The sequence below is a fragment of the Nesoenas mayeri genome, assembly GCF_963082525.1.
Source record: "Nesoenas mayeri genome assembly, chromosome: 2".
In the NCBI taxonomy this organism is placed as follows: Eukaryota; Metazoa; Chordata; class Aves; order Columbiformes; family Columbidae; genus Nesoenas; species Nesoenas mayeri.
In genome coordinates this window covers 128,141,529-128,154,929 of record NC_137543.1, presented here as the reverse complement: position 1 = coordinate 128,154,929, position 13,401 = coordinate 128,141,529, and the positions used below count along the sequence as shown (strand labels likewise).

The following is a 13,401-nucleotide window of genomic DNA, read 5'->3' as shown; positions in this document are numbered from 1 at the left end:
TCCTTGTGAGTATTTGTTGTACTCATTCTTGTCTTATTTACCTTTCCATAATGACTTTTCAGTGCAGAGGCCATCTTTTATCATCGTACATTGTTTGCAAAAAACGAGCCACATCCCTACCGGGTCCTTTAAGCAGCACTGTAATACAAATAACCCTTCTAAAAATAACATTTCTGCCTCTCCGACGTACGTCACCTAAGAGCAGACAAAAGAAAACTGTGTATATCCTTCTTTCCTCCTCACTCCCTAAAGGAATGCATCCTTTCTCAGCCGTAAAGTGAGCCTGGCAATTACTGTATGTGCATGTCCGTGTTCCTGTTTGGAGCTCTGTAATTGTTTTACAGCCCTGCCTGTGATTATGCAGTACCCACCAGAAAATCCCAGGGCTTTGATCACTGGACTCCCTACCCAGACTCCGCAAATAATTCATCAGGGAAGGGGGTTAAGCAGAAGGAAGACGAAGAGGAAATAAGAAACACAGATGACACAAAGCTAAAAGGAAGGAAACAAAGATAAACATGTGAAAAGAAAGAAAATCAGGCTGAAAAGAAAAAGGGAGGAAACAGAGCCCACAGAAAAGAGAAACGAGGTGAGGCAGAGTTTAAGGAAACATGTTTTCCTATCAGGACTGAACAGAGGTGAGTTTCTTGGGAAAATGCGGCACATTTTATGTGCTGCTGCTCCCTGCCTGTCAGCGTCTCTGGGGGTCTTTAATTTGTTCCCTGTCCGACTGGTCTGACGTTAATGGTGTCCGGGATCTCCCTCAGATGGTCCTGACGCAGCTGAGATGAAGGCAGCGAGATAGCAGAAGCAGGCAGAAACAGCTTATTTGGGCAATAAAAAGACAGAGGGCTGGCAGTCAAACAGAGAACAGACAGGATATAGCAAATTACAGGGTTCTCCTTCCAGCCTTTGCCATTAAGCGAACGCTTTCTGCAACGGGTAGATGCCCTGTGGGCACGGGGACTTGTAACAATCACCATGGCTTGTTTGCTTCCTGAGCCAGGGATTTAGCTTTCAGACTATACTCTGCATCTGGCACGGCTTTTACCACACACAAGAAAAGTATTAATCTTGAATGATGGTGCTACATTTGTGAAGTAACACTTGCGAATAGGCTGAAAACATCTTTCCCTCTGCCCTGCCCCTGGAGAGGCCGTTCAGTTTTTCCTGCAGCTGAAGAGAGTAACCATTACATATAGCTCAGGTTAATCTCTGCAAAAAAGACTCGTATGTCACTAAGAAAGAAGCACACTGATTTCTTGCTCATGTTTTGAGTATTGGTCAGTATTAACTGAACTGAATATGAATCTGAATCTTGCGACTTGCTGCTATGGGAGCTGCTGCAGCCCAGAACAGCTGCGGTGTCACCAAAACATGCTCTTGTCCGCCACGCAGTTTATTCATTCTTGTCACAACTCTTTTATCTCAAATGTTATTTGTCTTCCTATATTCCTTTTTCACATTTCTGTGCTCTTTAAGTTCCCTACTTTTCAGTTACTTAAAGGAGAAGCCATAAAATAAAACCAGCATAAACCCAACCCAACCACCGCTGCTTTTTCTAGTGTATAGGTCAGTGGTTGAATTTTCTAGTACTTCATGCAAAAACTTCAGAAAATGCTTCAGAGGAACTGTGCCAACATACTATTTCCGTTCCTAAATGTCAATGGCTATAGAATACCATACTGAAACCCAAGGTGTTCCATACAATTTCATCGGCCTTCACTCTGGTTCATGGGAAGCAACACTCCTGCCATCGCAACATCACGGCATGGTCTGTAGCAGCCAGCTTAAGGTTCAGAGTTAAAGATGCTCCGTCCCCCATAAACAAACAAAAATTTATCCTAATGGAGAGTAATTAAAAAGTTGGGTGGGGAGGTGCCAGAATTGCTTCCCAGTGTGTCATGCATTGGGACGCAAGCCCTGCGCTCGGGGCCAGACAGACTGATCGCCGTGCAGATGGGTCACAGGGACTCAGGACAGAACAATGCTGGAATTTCCCCGAAGCTCTGCCTTCCAAAACATCAACCATCACCTTACACACGTCGTCTTTACCAGGAAAAGTAGCCTACGCACAGTCTTACTAAGGAGAGGCAGAAATAATTCATTCTGGCGCTGATGGGAAGAAACCTTTTACTTAGTATCTCTGAAAAGTACCCAAGAGATTATTATTTTACTGGTAGTACCTTCTGTGTTCTGCAGTTATTTTGTCTAGATAATAGAAATTTAGTTAAAATGTGTAAAGCAAAAGAGTCACTATATATCATCTCTCTTGACATGCAGGGATGCAAAGGGCCGCATCCTCTGTAAAACTGATAACTTGCCTGTGCTTGAGAGGAAACCAGTGAATAAAATATGTACTCTGCTAAAATACCACAAAAATAAATGTGAAAAGTCTATTAAACAAGAAAGATACACATTGACTTTAGAAGCTTCTCCCCACTGCACCATCAGGGAAAAAAAGCAGGTTTATGCTACCACTTACCTTATATCTTTTTTTACATCCAGGAACAGGACAGGCAAAAGGTTTCTCATCCCCTCCATTCATGCACATTGAACTAAGGATAGCTTCTGAGCTGATAGCACTTTCTGTAGTCCAGGACTCATCACTGTCCGATTCTTCATAGTCTACTTCCTCCTCGTCATATTCACTACCTGGAAAAGGAGGGTAGTGAGATAAAACAAGAGTTAATAAAAGCACAGCAAGATAACACATTCCACGTTTATTACACCAGTTACAATGACTTGTAATTTCCCCACTTTTTCCTTTGCCGGAAGATATTTATGTTTAACTTTATAAATGCATCTTTCTTATAGTTGTTTATTCCTTCATAAAGACACTAGTGGTTCTTTTTCTAATAACAGGGAAGGCATTATTAATATATCTTCAGAAACTGTTAACTGTGTGGCACCGAAAGTTCAAAGGACTGATTTTAAAATGCAGTTTCATTACTCCTCAAACACCAGGATCCTTCTGTGTTTCCCAGTGCCCGAACACAGAATGTGCATTTTCCCCCCGCTCTGCAATTAAAGCCAGTTTTAAGGCTTTTCTTTATGCAATACAATACTGAAGAGCGTAATTCTACAGATCATAAACAGTGTAAAATAATATGTTGACAAGTCCTAATGCATTTACTAGCCCTTTGGAATTAATAGGAATTATAGCACAACATTAATAAGAATTATATTGTAGCAATTATAGTTGTGAAATTCATTCCCTCAGGTGTGGGGATAAATTGCATTGTGTGGCTGCCCTGAACAGACCACATTATGTTCCAGATATGCTACGACGGCCATTTGAGCAGCTGGTGCTGAGTTTATTTATTATTTTTAATTGCAATAACTATTAATGAAATCCTCTGAAGAAGTTAAATGTGAAACAGGAGAAATTAGGAAAGCAGAATTTCAACTATAAAAATACAGTAAAAAAAACCCCAAAAAAGCAGGGGAGGGAAGAGCCCCAGCTGATTAAAAAGAAAATACACGCACAGAGGGAAAGAGAGGGAAAGCTGAGGGAAACTTCTGTGGTGTCAGCAGGAGGTAGCACTGTGTTTCCCCTCCCCTTTCTTCTTTCCCTTTCCCAGCTCTGCTAAATTTTATCCTTTCTTGCTGAAAGACAATTTGGCTCGGAGTGCTGGAACAGCTCCCGTTATTAAAGACAGTTCTGCAACACTTTGCACAGCTCTATTTGCTTCCCTCACATGCCCTTTAGGCCCGCGCCTCCAAGCAGCTCTACGGACGCAGAAGAAAACACAGATAGATGCCTCACAGTGCTTTAAAAAAAGAAACATCCCGACTTCCATGCTGCAGTGTACAATGTGTTTTTTGGTCGTGTATTTCTTTTTCTTCTGGTGAAACTAAACACACACCTACAGCCTCAAGTTTTCCCCTTGGACTCCCCCTCCTCCCGCGCTCTCGGCTCAGCCTCGACACCTCTCCGTCACGGAGTTAAAAACCGCGTGTCAGCTGGTAGCTGCGAGTCCTCGGGGCTGCGGAGCTTTAATCAGATGCTGGAGGTTGGCAGGCAGATGTCGGGGCTGCCCGCGTTCCTTTCCCGTGGCGTTCGTGCAGATGGGGAGAGCTGGACGGCGTCCCAGCGCCGACAACTGTCGACACGAGCGCGCGCACGCGGGCTCCGCGGCACATCTGGAAACCTCTGCCCCGCCGACTGCGGCTCCGCGTCCCACACCGAACCAGCGGCAGCCAAAGAAAGCATTATTGACCTCTTAAAATATTCCTGAACTCTAGGAACAGTTAACCTAAAATGAAGTTAAGAGTTGTTACAGTTTAATTAACTAGTAAAAAAAAAAATGGAGGCAAAACCGCAACTCTGCTTCTACGATTTCCTGCCCTTGATTGTATCTTGATGGAAAAAATTCCTCAAGCTGTTCCTTTGAAACTTTCTAGCTCAGAGGGTTGGGCTTTTTTTAAGCAAACGCAACAGAAAACCCTATTGTAAATATACATGTGCACTCACAGGATGAGAAAATACACAACAGTTCCAAAGACTCGTACCAACAATTTCTGCCATTACAAGCACCCCCCTTGTAAGTCTCCTTAATAGGGGGTGATGTCCTCCCAAATAGAATTTTGTCTTCCCAAAGAAAACACGATTTGAGACTGTATGACATCTAACTAAGGATATATCACTACCTTCAGTGATAACAAGGATAACGATCAGTGCTCTACAAAACTTAATATGCAATGTGGTTCATAAAGGAAAAGAGACACAGAACAGTGGGGAGAAGAAACAAATGTGGCAATTTTGTGTTTCCACAGGTTTTCCTGCACTTTCCTGCATCCTTTGAATTTTTATGATAGCTTTGTACAGTAAAACCCAATTCTGTAACAACTTTCGCCCATGCCTCACTTGCAGGTGGACACATTGAAGGAGAGAGACAGAAGAAGCCAAAACGCGTGCGTAAGCATCTGTGAGGTCAGACCATCATTATGGTTCTCTTTAAATTAGCTTACCGAAACAAAAATGCAAGATTTTGTCTAGCATAGTCAAAAGAGTTGTTTAAACAGTATAAACAAATGCTCCGTTGTCTTAGGTTTTTTAAAACCAGACTTGTCACTATGGATTTTACAAACCTGATGAGCTCTTGCAAGTATGAATAACCATATAAATACATATTTCTTCTTGCACAAAACAGCAACACTAATGGTGCCAAGTACCTGAAGGGCGTGTTGCTTTGATGAAAGCTGGAACTGCAGTCTCTCATTGCTTTTATCTAACCGTGTCCTACTGAACTCAATTGCTTGAACTCTCTTAAAATAAAGAATTAAAGCCCAAAATGTATTTTAGAGGGTCCTAGCATTAAAAAAATGCAAGAAACTTACTGTCTTTGAAAAATTTCATTAGCAATAAAAATTTATCCCTTAAATAATTATGTTGTTTCAGTTGCCATAGAAAAACAACACCGCTTTAGTCAGGCTTTTAACTGATTCTGCCTCAGAATTTAATTTCCTCAGTTGTCAGTGTCTAAGCGCGGCAGCCCATGCGGTGCCTCACTGACTGTGTGCAACACATCAGAGACGGGGCGGAGAAACAAAAAGCACAACACACAGGTTGGCGCTGCCATAATAAACAGCCCCTGGATGAGGTCTTTTAATTAAGTACGGCCAGGCTGTGGACGGGGGCTCGGCGAGGCTGTTCCCACGCCGAGCGGGGGTCCCTGGCCCTCAACAACACGTCAGGTGTACGAACCGCAGCCGCCGGCTCCGCGGGGCAGCCGGCCAGGGTGCCGGCAGCGGCAGCGCACTTTGATCAAGATACAGCTTGCTTTCTTTTATTTATATATATATATATATATATATATATTTAAACTTGGTTGGTGTTTCACAATAATAATTGTAAATATTTAAAATTAAGCACCTTTGCATGTAACCTATGGCCCGTTCCTCGGAGGGGTATTTGGAATAACTCTTAGGAGAGGTCCAAGAGAGCCGGCTCGCTGATAACCTCACGGGGGGAATAGGAGGCTCTGCCGGGGACCCAGCTGAGCTGCTCCCGCAGCATCGTGTGCTAATGGCCTTGCCATGCAGGACTTGAAGGAAAAATATCTGACTGCTGCTTCAGAAGTCTGAATAGCAAAAAAACCTCCCCCAGAAGTCAACAAGACACATTTCTCTAAGGTGAAGCATCTAAATATCTGGAGGGGAAAGGGTGATAGGGAAGCACGTGCTTTCAGCAAGGTGGTGTACACATACACAATATTAGTACCGTGACTAAATACTGGTTCTACAACAGCATGGAAACTGCCCTCTCCACCTCTCTCCTCCGGCAATGCTCTCTCTCAGGCTCCTTGCTAGCCAGCTCGTTGCTTTTTTACCATATCCAGTTTCATCATCTGGCTTTCATTCAGAGACCCTACATAGTTCTGCCTCAGTCTAGCCTAAAACCAATGTTTTATCATCCAAATGACTCAGTAACATCTTCCTAATGTTGCCCCCGCCCTCGCATGCAATATTCCCTCAGTCCTGGCCCATTTCCCCCTTTCCTATTCCAGTGGCCCTGCCAAAAGGCTCATTTCATCTGTGCTGCCCCCCACAGACTGAAAAAAGAAACAAAACAAAACGAAGGCAAGGAAAGAATGCTAGTTTGGGGGTTTTTCTTTTGGAATTTTCCATGCTGAGACAACGCCACTGCTCCTCAATGAGGAGGTGGGCTCCACTGCTGGAGATGGGACTTGAGGTGGGCACCAGTAGGCAAAGCTGGTGTAGTTATGAAAATACCGAAAATATACCGGGTCACAAAGAATTCCAGCAAATTACTTCTCTTTTCGTTTTCATGCTGTGTTTAAACACAACCCATCACAAGTAAGGTGGCTGTCTGCATCACAGCAGTTTATTTGCCAAAAGTAAACGCGTGCACGAAAAGGGACTGCGTTACTGTAGTGCGGTGAACAGCAAAGTTGCACCATGAAGATTCGCTCCGCCTCTCCTTCCAGTCAGTTTTGCCATCAAAATCAGCAAGAACGTCACTTAATCCTACAGCAAAGATCTCACCTCTTGAACGCCCATCCACTCCTTTTTCTTTTTGCAGTAGATGAAGTCAGTAATTTAAATAGCTCTGGAACATTTTGCAGAGAGTTAATCACCTGCCATTCTGGAACAGACAACATCCTAGCGCAACTGCTGAAAATCTGAAGCCCTGTCTTTTATCTTTCTGGGGTTTATTTGGTATTCACACCACTGTAGCCAAGATAAATTCTGCCTTTTGTGTGAGTAAATTAATGCCACCATGAGATATACAGAGGATCTTTTTACTTCAACTCTGAATGAATCTTGGTTCTAGCAGGTGCACATCATTTGTAGTTATGTCACTTTTTAAATCTAAAGACTTCTATACCGTGCCTTGAAATATAAAAAAGACAAAGCTGATGAAAAACAGCACAAGCTGCATGTGCCATTACAATGAATACGATCTATGTTGACCTCTGATCAAGAACATTACGAGTTTTTCCTTTCTCCTCCCATGAAGAAAAACAAACCCAAAGCATCCTTGCCAATTATTTTCGTGACCAGAAAGCATACATTTAAGTATACAATGAATAACTATGAGCAAATAGCTTACTGCAGTGGGAACCAACATTGCTAGTGTCACTGAAAGTTCATGGTAATTCCAATGATCTCTCATAAAAATTCAGCTTCACACTTTGTCCCATGCGGGACTTGTAGTTTGTATTTGACAGAAACAGTTTTACGAGAGCACTTCTTACATTAAGAAGTTTGCATTCCCATATACTGTGACAGCTTCCTTGATACAAAAAAAAATAACGGTGAATTATTAATATTATGTCAATTTTGGTCTAACTACTGAAGCACATTTATGGCTTTGTCAAAGCTCTTCCCTTTGTGCCTATGGATGCACAGAGTCTCCTCCATGCTCACCAGCAGGGAGAACGTTCCTACACAGCTGATACTCATTGCTGGTCTAAAGACGTATCAAGTCATTCAAAATGAAATATTCTTACTCTACATAAAGCACAGGAAATAATTGCTAGGGGCAACGACATACAAAACATTTAAATAGCATGCGTCACGGCTGCTATGCAGGTCTCCTTATCTAGAAGCTGTAGAAGGACCCTCTCGGCTGTGAGCTGATACAGGTTGCAAAATACATTGGCTCTGCCAGTTCAGGCAGCACATTTCAGACACTGGATCACCCGAACAGACTAAAACAGGGGTTTTCCTTTGCTTGCTTGTTTTGGGGGTGGGGGAAGAAGGGGACTCAGAGGACAGAAAGTGTTTTTCAGTCTTTGTGAAAGGTGCATTCAGATTGATTTCTTGTATTTTCAAAAATACTTATCTGATTCACATCCACAAAAATGACGTAAATATGTACATAATATGACTGAAGAAAACCCAGTGCAGCTTCAACGGAGCACCATGTAGTGCTGCAGCCACTGGTATTTCAGACTGCAAGTATAATTCCCATGTCTGGATGAAGCACCTCCATAAGCTAGCTCTGGGTTCACCATGGTGAAGGCTGCAGCCTTTCTTCAGCCAATGGGTGCAAGCACATGCTGGTAAAAGTTTTTTCTCTTATCCCACTAAATAATCCTGAACCTCGTTTCTGGGAGAGGCAAATCTGTTCCCAAAGCCAACCGCATGCTCGGCAGATCTGCCTGATGGAGCTGCTGGAGATGGTTATGGTTTGTCAAAGGGGCACTTGCCAAGGCTGGCAGAGACCTCCGTCCCTCTGCACGGTCACAAAAGAGCCAGCAGAATAACAATTACAAGTTGTTAGTGAGTCGGGCTGGCGCAGAGCGGGTCCCGCGGGCTGTGTGGTCTGCGGCGGGGGCTGCTCCCACACACGCTCCTGCCGGGAGCGCGTCCCACCCCAGCACCGCGGCCGGCGTCCCGCTCCTCCCCACGGCACTAGTCAGAGCAGGATTCGGCCAGAAAAACGTCTTCTGGAGAAGCCACCCTTCCTTCCAGCCCTCTCCACGCTCAGATCAAGTATCAAGCGCTAAATAATGAGCTATTTAGCAACTGTTACTACTCAGAAGAACTAATTTTCTATTGTCTGTGGCTGAAGCAAGGCTCGGGTAGCGAACAAGCACCAAGAGAATTTTAAAAACGTACCTCATGTAATGATGTGAATATGGATTAAAACACAGAGAGCAGTATGGTTTTTGTTTTTATGCACAAGGTACTTAAAAGCACTTAAGAAAATAAGTTAGAAAAAACATACGACACACTTTTTCTTGTTTGCATCATTTGAAGAGTGGCTTTCAGCCAGCTGGGTCTGCTATTCTGAAAGAGGGAACATTTAAGCAAGCAAGGATGTAGGTAGATGTTTCTGGACACCCTCTCTCAGCAGTCACCACAGAAATGGCAACTACAGCCTGCACAGTCACAGAGACAGCGTTTCCACAGCTATTTTGGAGGCTGAGGAACCCCAACACAATGAACCCCACACGATGAACTCCAAAGCAGTGACGCACCGAACCCACAGATAACCTTGGTGTTCTAAATGAAATAAATGGTAGACAGATTGATTCCAACATTTCAAATCGCCTTTAGTTTTCATTTAAATGCTCAGCGTAACGTCATGCTGAATTTTAAGTGATTGAAAAGATATTTAATCACAAGGTTTGAATCCACTCTGGAAAGCATGCAGACACTTCAGATCCTACAGGTGAAACACAGAACTGCACATATACTGTGTTTTGTTTTAGAATGATTTCAGTTGAGTTAGTCTATATCAGAAACCACCCTAAAATCCTGAGGGTAAAGCTAAAATGATAAAAGTACAAAAGAAACATAAAGGTTTTTATTTAACGTATCATTAGTATGACATTAGTTTATACATTCTTATTCACTACCAGTAAAATTGGGAGCTATTCACATATGAGATCTGCTCACCATTGCTGGCTACAAGAGAAACGGAACTAATAACACTAAGGTTAAAAGAAAATAGTCCTCCAGAGCCAATATAGGGGTTGGTGGAGCAGCTGGACTCTATCTGGCCTTAGAAGCAATCGTGTGCCATTTTCCATCTTGGTAACTGTATCTTGCTATCGGTATATCAAAGAACAATCTTTAAAACTAAACCACAGAAAATCCCAATTCAGAGATTATAAATCTACTAAAAGGTGTTTGCACACCTATATAAGCAGACATAGTACAACTTATTGAATGTATAAATATATGCAAATAAAACATACAGGTAATAAACTAAATGAGGAAAAAAAAAAGTCCCTCCTTCCAATTACGTGAGAAACAGCAACTAATCACAAAAACATGCATGCAGAGAACTGATTCTGGAAAAAAACAGTCAACTGATACCACGGCATGTGTTTTGTAGAACAGGACTTTCTGAGAACGCTGCAGAGGTGCTAAAGCAAATTGTTATAATGTCACTGCACAATGTGCTGTTGAGGTTTTATGGCCACACTGTGCCAATAGTCTCAGGAAGTTATTTTGCATTCTTATATAAACTTTTTTCCCCAATCCTGTTTTCCACAAAAAAGGGCTTTCAATAATGTACAATCTTCTGTTTATACGCAGTACAGGGAAAACATGATAAACCCGACAACACAATCTCTACTTTAAACATATTTTAAAACTACATTTCTACAACTTCATGTAAACAAGAATAAGCTGTTAAAGTCTCACCAAAAAAAGGAGCATAACCTTCCTGTAATTAAATGGCCATGTTTAACACAGCACTTTTTAAAAATCATGAAAATAAAAAAAAGTGAATAAATAAATCAATCCAGCAGACCCCTCCCAACTCAAGGCTTAACCTGCAAATTAATGTAACAGTAATAAAACCTATGCCAGCTGGAATCCTTTCATTCTCTGGCTTCAGCATGAGCAGCACGAGCAGGTATATGCTTGAAGAAAAACAAAGTAGGACATTTTCCACCTTTGGTCACAGGATGTTAATTGAACTCTGGCAAATGTTTAAAGATATTCTCAAAACGTTCAAGAAAGAATTAAAACCAGTTGGGGCTGAGAAAAAGAAACAATTCATCCTTCCTCCCCCCTCCACCCTCTCCAAACATCTGTTCCAAACTTATACTCCAAAAACCACAGCGAAGAACAGTCATAATTAATGTTATTTTGGCTTTTTAGTTGCTCGGCCTGCATTCTGAGGTTAGAAATACAAAAATACAAGTTCAGGCCACTGTTACTGTACTTAAGGACTATCCTGATGCTTATAACAAAAAGGCAGTTATTATTTTCACCTTTTTTCATTAAAATGAATGAAAAAATAGAAATGGTTATCAGGAAAGAGGTTCATGTTTAAGATGAAGGATTACAATAAAAACCGCCTACATAAATGAAGTACAGTTTATGAAGCTATGAAAATACATTTGAGACGTGCTTTACCACATTGGGTTAGACACGCTTTATGGCTGTACAAAAGCTATTCGGCCATGGACAGGCCAGGCCATAAAACTGTGAGTGCTCCTGCAATCCTCACCCACTGGGCTGCGGGCGCTTCGCCTCCGCCAGCACAAACCCCGCGAGGACGCGCCGAGCCGCCACCAGGCTCTGATACGAGGAATTGCCCTCACCGTGCAGATTTAACTCACCTAACGCCGCTGGTGTCAGCAGGATTCAGCTACCTGGGGACTGCTGAGATGCTCCTGGGATGGACCTCAGAACCTCAGGTGTGAAGGGGCTGAGTGGAAGGGATCCAGCGGTGGGCTGGCCATGGAGAAGCAGGGTGAGGCGGAGCTGCCGGGACCCAGGGTAGCTCAGAGCTCTTTCAGCAGCTCTGAGATGGGGGAATTTCACGCTTCTGAGCCCCAGGAGGGTTACAAACCCCTACCCAGCAAAGAGGGAGGCAATGGTGGATTCTGTATTAGAAGAGGGGTGGTTAGTAGGTCAAGAGAGCTTCTCCTTCCCCTCTACTCTGCCCTGCTGAGACCACATCTGGAATATTGTGTCCAGTTCTGGGCCCCTCAGTTCCAGAAGGACAGGGAACTGCTGGAGAGAGTCCAGCGCAGGGCAACAAAGATGATTAAGGGAGTGGAGCATCTCCCTTATGAGGAAAGGCTGAGGGAGCTGGGGCTCTTTAGATTGGAGGAGACTGAGGGGTGACCTCGTTAATGTTTACAGATATATAAAGGGTGGGTGTCACAAGGATGGAGCCAGGCTCTTCTCGGTGACAACCAGCGATAGGACAAGGGGCAATGGGTACAAACTGGAACACAAAAGGTTCCATTTAAATTTGAGAAGAAACTTCTTCTCAATGAGGGTACCAGAGCACTGGAACAGGCTGCCCAGGGGGTTGTGGAGTCTCCTACTCTGGAGACATTCAAAACCTGCCTGGACGCCTTCCTGTGTAACCTTATCTAGGTGTTCCTGCTCCGGCAGGGGGATTGGACTAGATGATCTTTTGAGGTCTCTTCCAATCCCTAACATTCTGTGATTCTGTGTGATTTATTTTGCATGGAAATAGACTCAAAGCTTCTCTCTACCTGCTTTTAAATGCTCTGAGCATCTAGATTTAAGAAACTCCATCAGCATAATCTGAAAGATAGCCCTAATGACAAGACTCAGAATTACCAGGAAGGACTAACATGCCCTGATAATCAAGCTGTGATCAAGGCTTTCGTCATTCTGCCTATGCACAAAATCTACAGGAAAGAGGTGTGGGTTTTTTTTAAAACTAATCCTACCTTGCATTTCTGAGAAAGAAATGCATTTTTAACACCCAAACATAAGAACACATTCAGGGGGGGTTCTGTCTCCTCTCTCTTTTTAAAAACACGAAGATTCTGATTAAAACAGAATCTGCACTGTTCCTGGCACACTACCACAAACCTTTCTTTGAGGCTATCACTGTTTCAATCAGGTGTACAAAACATATGCTAGCAGGTGTGAGTTGTTTCAGATGACATATCACTGGGCTGAAGCTGAAATGAAAGTACTTTCCAAGCTGCTATTTTCCATTGCTCCTTGGCTTCTTGTACCCTTTGGCATTAGAGGCAGAAGTGCTGAGAAACTGCCGTGAATGATGCTGTGTGACTATGTATGGAAAAACCTGACAAGAGGAGCCTATGGAGGCATGGCCAAAGCACCAGCCTCTATCTTCAGCAAGAATTAGGGTGGTGTTTTTCACCTACCAGGGTGTAAGTGCTAAAAAGACATGCGAATGTATGGTTTTGGGGGTCAGCAAATGTTTCATAGACTTCGGCTCACTTGGTAATACACAATGGCTACAAAATACCCTGTTTTTCCCAGAATTTTACATCATTTTGATGATCATGTACTGGCTAACATCGACTCATAATACAAGTTTCCCCTGTGAAATAAACCTCTCTGTGTTATAAGTCATCAAGTGTGAAACGGTACCTTAGTCCTTTGCTTTTTTCTACTTCTGATTTGCTTTGGCTACAGTGCAAGGAAAATGCAAACATTTGCTTAAGTTTC

At 43.0% G+C, this 13,401-nt stretch overlaps 1 protein-coding gene across 1 annotated transcript in view; it reads right to left on the bottom strand.

The window, feature by feature from the left end:
• JAZF1 (JAZF zinc finger 1) overlaps nucleotides 1–13,401 on the bottom strand; it is a gene marked incomplete at both ends in the record, with an annotated part of 189,865 nt that overhangs the window by 5,132 nt on the left and 171,332 nt on the right. The window contains one exon of the mRNA XM_080339556.1: nucleotides 2,486–2,655. Coding sequence (XP_080195682.1) covers nucleotides 2,486–2,655 — 170 coding nt within the window. The remainder of the gene's footprint in view (nucleotides 1–2,485; nucleotides 2,656–13,401) is intronic.